The sequence below is a fragment of the Brachyistius frenatus genome, unplaced genomic scaffold (genome assembly GCF_029030835.1).
Source record: "Brachyistius frenatus isolate BFR_SWC_R1_liver_20210118 unplaced genomic scaffold, ASM2903083v1 Contig_62, whole genome shotgun sequence".
NCBI classification, from domain to species: domain Eukaryota; kingdom Metazoa; phylum Chordata; class Actinopteri; family Embiotocidae; genus Brachyistius; species Brachyistius frenatus.
The window spans coordinates 1,579,620-1,588,103 of NW_027210661.1; the positions used below are offsets into that span (position 1 = coordinate 1,579,620).

At 42.4% G+C, this 8,484-nt stretch overlaps 1 protein-coding gene across 1 annotated transcript; it reads left to right on the forward strand.

The window, feature by feature from the left end:
• Window positions 1–997: 997 nt before the first annotated feature.
• calm3a (calmodulin 3a (phosphorylase kinase, delta)) lies at window positions 998–7,853 on the forward strand. Its single transcript, XM_069706394.1, has 6 exons — window positions 998–1,235; window positions 4,467–4,497; window positions 4,905–5,048; window positions 5,387–5,493; window positions 5,752–5,887; window positions 6,086–7,853. Exons 1-6 carry the CDS (start codon window positions 1,233–1,235, stop codon window positions 6,112–6,114), a joined length of 450 nt encoding a protein of 149 aa, XP_069562495.1. The 5' UTR covers window positions 998–1,232; the 3' UTR covers window positions 6,115–7,853.
• Window positions 7,854–8,484: the final 631 nt, after the last annotated feature.

Sequence of the window (8,484 nt, forward strand, 5' to 3'; positions counted from 1 at the left end):
AATAGTGTGAGATTTTGTTTTCTTTCAGTGAGATAATCTGATGCAATGATTTTTGCACACTCCAACACAATAGGGGTCAGTGTGCACCTTTAAAGCAGGTTTGCCATCTGCCCAGAAGAAGAGCAGGTGGCAGGTGTTGCTGGACAGAGGACCACAAATGTTGTTGTTTTTTTTAAATGTTAAATTGTTGTAGGCCTTAATAGTAAAATGTTTGCACTCCAAGTCTATGCAGCTCCCTTAATGGCGTTAAATTTAGGCTAAACTGCTATTCAGCACCTGAACACAAAATGTATCTTAATTCACTGAAAATTCCATTTTGTGGTTTCATGCTTTCATATTACTCTTTTATTAACTTCATATAATATCTATATTACGCATTTATTGCCTAACTAAGATTAAAGGTCTGCACAGTGTTAGCAAACATCCACATCCGCTGCACCCAGTGGGCTGATAGGGAAAATTGATCTGGAAACTCACAAAAAAATACTGTTTACAAATAAATGTGTACGGTACAAGTATCCTTGTAGTGTTTGCTTTAAAAAAAAAAAAAAAATAAAAAAAATTAATAAAGCCCATGTAAACTAATACTCATTAGAACCATCATGACCTGATAACCCAGTAGATAGTGCGGAGCTATTAACATTGTTATCGAGGTTTACTTTGCACTTTATCATTATTATTATTATTATTATTATTTTCAAGGTTTCTGAATTGAATAGATTTTATTATTAGCATTATAATCATTTGTACATTGTTAATCTTCCATAACTTGCTGTTCTGGAGAAGGGGCGGTCTGGACGGTATCTTTGCGCGCTTCGTTTATATAGAGCTGCGATAATTACGCGTTTGCTCTTTGTTAAGTGCCAAATAAATTTTTTTGAAAAAAAAATGTCGATAAACACTGAATGTCCGTTGCGATTGAAACGCCTTCATACTGCATAGTGTTCAGTGTTTTGGTAACGCTTTGAGTGGGACTACAGCGCCGGCGGAGGGATACAGTGGTTAAACCGAGCGCACGTCGGCTCCGCTGGATTGGATTGAGGTTTGTCGGGCATCTCTGCTGCTACACCGGGATACTGTCTGCACAGATTTCCTCGAAACGTATATGCCAGCAAAGTCCGGTATCATTGAATTGATTTAGTGGTTTAACTGTGTCCTAAGTAGGTTGAATACGACACCTTAAATCGGGCTGCCTTGTCATCTTCGCGGAGCTTTGAGAAGACAACGGGGCAATGGTAAGTATAAACTGGCTAACGTGGGGGTAGTAGCGCGCCCGGCTGGCGTCAGCTGGCCACGTTTAACATCAATAATCGATCAGTTTTCTTCGCTAGAAATGTAATCGGCCGACGTAAAACTCCGTACGAGCTTAACGTGGCTTTTCTAATGTAAGAAATCTGCAAGACAACCCTGCGCCGGACGCGTGCGCCCGCGTTAACCTTTTCGGGCATTTCGCACTCAAGTTTGATCGCGATTTTGGTCTGTTTTATGTTTTACGTACTCAGCGGCTGATCGAAGAGCCCCATTTTCTTTTATTTAGTGTCCGTGAACTGCGCAGCGTGAGCGCCGTATTGAGAGGAAACGGCTCCGGCGTCTGCTGTCATCTTAATTTCGCTCATTTGGCTGATTTGCTCGGGTGTTTTGTGAATAACGTGGTTTCAACCGACCTCCATGCTCGGATAAAGATCTGCAGCTTTTTTTTTTTTTTTTTATATGTCGATAGCTTTGACTCGAGAGTGGGCGTGGTGGTGGTGCAGGAGGAGGTGCAGGAGGAGGTGGTGGAGGAGGAGGAGGAGAAGAAGGGGGATATCGTGTAAAAATAGACCGTCCGGCGTGAACGTGAAACCCATGTCGTTAATCCTACAAGAAAGAACTCCCGCTAACTACCATTTTGTCATCTCGCATAGCTGCTGCAACACCTCCTGCAGGCGCGTCAGCACGCGCTTCGATGTTGTTTGGCATGCGCAACAAGCGCGGGGTGGGGGAGTTGGGGGTGGTGGTGGTGGTGGTGGACGCCGCCGATTTACACGGCTGTAGCTCACGGGTAGTATAATCTGCTGCTCGCCGTGAGCGACAATGGCTTCGTCTTGTTGCAGGGAAGTTGAACGAGGGAGCTGCATCATTTCGGACTGTGTTCGCCAGTAACCACCATGACACCATCTTCTCCGTTACGTATTGCGCCACAACGTTGAACCGCATTCTGCTGAATGATCCTCTTTCCCACCCCTCCTTTCGCAACCCCCCCCCTCCCCCCGCATTGAAACAAACCATGCTTGGTGCAGTAGGCTGTCAGGACCCGCAGTACATCCTCTAAATGGGAACTAGTAAAAAAAAAAAAAAAACAACAACAACACCCTATTGTTGCACTACAAATGAGCCTCTGCGTGTCTCATCCTGAGCTGTTCTTTGTCTGTATTGTAAAAGAACAAGCACATGGCCTGTTTGCCAAGTAAGGCAACTTGGACCGGGGCTGCAATATCAGTCACATGCTGCTGCAACATAATTTGTGATTAAAGAGAATCACCTGCTGCCACTGTAGTTTTCTACTGTGAATATGAGAATATTTGATTGGTTAATGTGGAGGAGCCGAAAGGCAACAATGCTGCTCTGCTGAGTTTTTTTTTTTTTTTTTTTTACACAGCAGGTGCATAAATCCTCCAACACTGCACTGATCCTGACACTGCTTGCTTCAGCACCACTGAATTGGTTGGCGGTGGACAGAGCGGATACTCTGCAGTCTGTCTTGCTCCCTTCTTCTTCCCCTCCACCCCCACCACCAACACGGTGACTCATTGAAATTGACTCGAAGAACACATGGCATTACCACCACCTCGAGCTACAGAAATGTTCTCTTTCATCTCTCTGGTTTCGAAAAGCAAAAGGATTGTTAGAAACTGGCCTATCCTTTATCTGTGGTGCAAGAGCACATGGACATGATGGGGACCAGATTGTTGTTTATTTGAGGCATCGGCTCTGTAGCTACACCAGTTTAAATTCTGCCTCTGATTGAACTTGAATGAATAAATCCTTAGGCCGTCTGGCAAAATAGCTTTACCAGCTTAACCTCATCACAACTCGTATCAGAATTGTTGCAGACTGTTAAGGTGTACTTTACGCAGCGGTTATTTCCCACTTATCCAACAGTCATCCTGACAACATGAAACGAAGCAGCGAGCGCTGCCAAGCAACAGTTTGTCACAGGTTGGTCTGTGAAGTTTGAACTGAGCCTCACATCTGTTCAGAAAAAAAAAAAAAAAAAAAAAGATACAAAGAGGTGGTTAGTTGCGGCGATACTCGGTGTGCTACATTGGCGACCCTGTTCGTGTCTCACTAATTATAGCAGGCGTGTGTATTTCGGGCTGTGGAGTATTTATACCCGTCCCTCATCACACTTTCTCAGCCTGAAGTGGGCATGTTGACTGACTTAGACAGGCCTGGTAAGACCTCACATGGAGGGCAGATTGATGTCCCAGATGAAGGTGAAAAATGAGCGTCAATTCATAATTTTTTTAAATCACCCCCCCCCCCTTTTTTTTTCTTTTTCTTACCAGTAAAAGTGGTAAAAACCTGTCTAAGACCAGCAGGTATGGATAACATTTGCACACAGATGTTAGCATAGCAGGGTTGTGTAAAAGAGTGGTGTGCTTTTCTTCATTAAAAAGAAACACGTAAACTGAATAGATATGTCGGTCCACCGTCTGCAAGCAGTGCGAATGGATCTCGACTCCAATAATGCAACAAGTTTTACATTATATAGAATATTTTTTGTAAAAAGAAGAAAAAAAAAAAAAGGTGCCATATTTAATAAAATATCAGGTCAAGCACTTCATTTGTTCTTTATTAAACGCCCAACCAATGAAGTGCAGCGAGGTTAAATAAGATTATAGTGGGGTTTTTTTTGTGTTTTTTTTCTTTATCCTTTGCTATCTATTAACATAGTCTCTACCTTGGTCAAAATATCTGATGTTTTGCATCAGTTTGTCTGGAGTAGATTTGCATGGGCAGACTGTTGAGGTCGTGCTCACCGTGCAGCCGGCTGCAGGTGTTCCTCATTAGGCCTGCTGGAAGTCTGATGGCTTTCATTATTGGGCCGAAGTCACATCGATGCACCCAAAATGAATCATTCGCAGGTCGCTGGCTGCTCATTGCTCTTCAACAAATGTTAGAAAAACAGTTACTGTGTCTCTTTACACTTTGTCTGATTTTATTGTTTGTAACATGATGTTCATTATTTCTGAACGTCATAATATTCCCTGTTCACGTGGACTTCACCGCCTTCACTTCATGAACATCATCGACCGCAATAAATGGACTTTTGTTGTTGTTGTTGTCTTTGGACAATGTACCGTTTTGTCTGCTCGATCATCAACAATATTCCACAATTAAACAATTATTAATTATCACCAGCAGGTCTGCAAAAGAAGTTCCTTTCATGGTGGTTTCTCTGTTGATTCTTGTCTTGTTAACAGGCTGATCAGCTGACTGAGGAGCAGATTGCTGGTGAGTACTTACTTTAACCTTTTTTGGTTTGCCTTAACTTTAGAAATGAAGATGCCTCAGAGATGAAAGGAACAAGATGTCTTTGGGATTGTACGCTGTTGGTTCAGTTCTGGTCCCGATTATGGTCTTATGCTACCAACTAGTTCATTGTATTCACAGTCCTTCCTTAGGTGTAATCAGAAAGTGAATCGGAAATATAGCTCGGCAGGGTTTTGAGTCTGAAGTCCCAGAAATAACCATGAAAACTCATATGCTCATTCATTTTGGACATTATATAACAGTTTGCATCAGTGTGTTTATGCAGGGTGTGCCGTTGTATTGATCAGAGGTCGTCTGTCCAGTTTTAGATTAATCACGCACAGTTAATGCTTTATTATACTAACAGCATTATTTCTGTGAATGTACAGAGTTCAAGGAGGCGTTCTCGCTGTTCGACAAGGACGGCGATGGTACGATTACTACCAAGGAGCTGGGGACTGTGATGCGCTCTCTGGGACAGAACCCCACCGAGGCTGAGCTGCAGGACATGATCAATGAGGTGGATGCTGATGGTGAGGAGAAAAAGCTCAAATGCAGTAAAAAAAAAGAAAAAAGAAGTAAAATAAGTACAATCTCACGACTGATCGTCATGTCAAATTCTCCTGACGGTCAAAAACGTACAGGCTGATACATTTGCAGGTACCAACACCTGTGATAAACCATACCTGTTGTGTCATTGGTGCAGACCCATCTGTTTATATTGAATACAATCTGTACTTGTAGACACACCTGTTTTGGTAATCAATAAAAATATGCAGTATTTCTTTTTATACCCCCCCCCCAATCATCTTGGACTGAGGCTCTTAAATTCTCTGCAGTTACCTGATGATCTCCGTTTGTGTGACTGTAGGTAATGGTACAATTGACTTTCCTGAGTTCTTGACCATGATGGCCAGGAAGATGAAAGACACAGACAGCGAGGAGGAGATCAGAGAAGCCTTCAGAGTCTTTGACAAGGTACAAAAGGACTGAGGAGATTTTTTTTTTTTTTTTTTTAATGAACTACCACCTTTTTAATGAAAATATTATTTGCCACAGATCACATCGTATACCGAATGTATCCGTGTGATGGCACGAGAAAACCCGTTCAAACCCATTCATGTCATCAATCCCCGCCTGTTGCGGAGGAGAGACGCTGAAACTGACTTCAGTGGTATTCCACAGTGAAACGGTAACTGAATGCAATAACAGTAGTTGCTCTTTTGCCACGTGCAGGATGGTAACGGCTACATCAGTGCGGCTGAGCTACGGCACGTCATGACCAATTTAGGCGAGAAGCTCACTGATGAGGAGGTGGACGAGATGATCCGCGAGGCTGACATCGACGGCGATGGTCAGGTCAACTACGAGGGTGAGATGTCTCTTTGTACGCTCGCAACCGACCTCACACTGCTGCTCGTTAGTTTGCCGATGGAAAAAAAAAAACTGCAGCTACCGAATTACTGTGTACATTTCCCTTTGCTTGAGTGCTTTTGATTGTCCATATTGTTCATTCGAAGCCAGTCAGAACCCGTTTCAGGGTTGTTTTCTCTTCTTTTTGTTGTTACAGAGTTTGTCCAGATGATGACTGCCAAGTGAAGAGAACGCTGACATTTCTCTCAACATTGCTTGTCCTCCTAAGATCACTGTCTATAAGAACCAAAAAAAAAAAGGAACAATTATCAAATGGTAACCCCCCCCCCAAAAAAAAAAATCAAGTATCTGTAGAATTTTGCAATTAGTGCTTCAATACATCCAACTACTTCTGAGGTATCTGTTTAGCAAACACCGACAGAATAATCCCTAGAGAAGTTAACGGACCAAGCTTTAAGAGGGCCGAAGCCCCTGTACTTCAGACCAAGATTCTGCCGAGTCACCCAGTTCCTGATTAATTTAGAGGAAAGAGCAACAGTGAACAGGAGGTGGCATAGGAAATCATGCTACAGTTGGTATAGAGAAGTTGGCTGTTTAATTCTTTCCAGATAGTCTTCACAAAGAAAATTGACTCTCTTGCACCAGTGGTGATTCTCTAAATACTGCATTGAGTACTCTTCTTGCATGCACCCTTTCTGTGGCCGTCTCTTGTGACAACAAGGAGGCTCTGATCTCATCAGAGGTAGTGGGCAGATTGTGTACACACTGGAGGTATATACATAAATATATAGCTATATATCTGTAAAATTTGTGTCACTATTGAATATTGCAAGAGCAAATAGATGCGATGTAGGGTGTTCGTTGGTGCTCGGCTGGAGTTGAGCATTCGTATACCTTGAAGAGTTCGGACAAGAGCGAGAGACTGAGAAGTGCTGGAGGTTTTCTCCCCTCTGGGATGCGGTTATGTCTTGTTTTGAGTCGTGGGCTTTCCATTGCCTGCAGCACTGATTGAAGACGGTAGTGTGTTGAGTTGCTTCAGGATGATGATGGTGAAAACACACTGGAGGACTGCAGTTAATACACTTGTTCTGCAAACAGATATCCTGACGACACAATATTGATGTAACGCTTTATTAATGTGTTCTCAAATATTAATGTATTGATGACAAACTTTGGTCACAAAATATATCCATATATATTAGTGTATCGTAAAGTTTGCATTGCCTATTGTTGTAGTAAATGACCTGTGACATGTTTTCTCTTTGGTTTTGAAATGTGCCATAATACTCTTAAAAACGCCTCAACCTTCTTGCAACTCGTAGTTCATTAGAATATAATAAAATCTACTTAATATAATAACATATAAAAATACATGCAGTTGAACATATTTGCATTTTGGTATAAACCACGTGGATGTTTAAAGAAAAAAAAACAAAAACGTTTTGTTCTAAAAGAAGAAAAAGAAACCAAATGTCACTGTTGCTGCTGCTATAACAACTCATACGTTTCACTCATATCTCGTCCTTGTTGGTGTCTGATCTTCAATTTGTAGTCCGGTGATTCAAACTTCAGTCTGCTTGCTGTTTTACTGAACACAGTACATATACTGTATATTCACAAATACTACTCGTGGTGGGGGGGAGGGTGTGTGTGTTTCATTTGGGCTATTAGAGCAGGATTTTCAGATGGGGAAGAAGTGGGAATTCAGCTTTAGATGTGCGATTGGTTTCAGTGTTAGGTTTTTGAACAATTGGCTAAATTTAAGAAGCAGGTTAGCAGGGGTATCTTTTGATTTCGTCAGTGTGAGACTTAAAATACTGCTCTGTTTGAGGCGTTTTAATTGGTTACCTTTGAGTCCGATGATTGGAAGTAAACGGTTTATGGACTGCTAACTTCTGAAGGCATCTAAAAATATGTAAAGATGTGATATATTTTCCAGAAATCAATAAATTGACTGAGCTTTACTTCACCTGCATTTCCTTGACCTGTTTCATCTATAATGAGGGTCCACTAAAATGGGAACTCTTCCTGTTGTTTCCATTTGTTTCAAGCCAAACTAAAAAAAGAAATCTATTTATACACTCCACTTTGATTTTGCACTATATCAGTGTCCTGGTCAGTGTCCCTGTGCTAGAAAAGGAGAACTAATCTCATCCAGACACCCTCAGATTGGGTCAAGGCAGGTCACCCTAGCCCTTTGCTGGAGAAACTATCCCAGGCACAGGCTATATTTAGCGGCTCATGAGATTGCTACAGGAGCCTGTGGTAATCCAGGTCAGCAAGGGTCACGACCCCTGGCTCACACACTCCACATGCACACACGAGCGAGCGCTGCCTCTCCTCCAGACTGGCGAGATCAAGAGCCAATGGGACGAGGTTTTATCTGGACCAGGTAGATGTGATTGGATATGTGTGCACATGTTAATCGTGCGGTTAAGTAGATAAGATCCATTAATTAGGAAACCGGAGCACACTCGGCAGGACTAAAAGAACTGCAGCATCACGGGCAGGTGTGATTATCCTAATGTGGTTGTGTAATGGCGGGCTGCAGAGGCTCATGGGTGTAGCTCCTGCAGTGACAGTCAACAATACCAA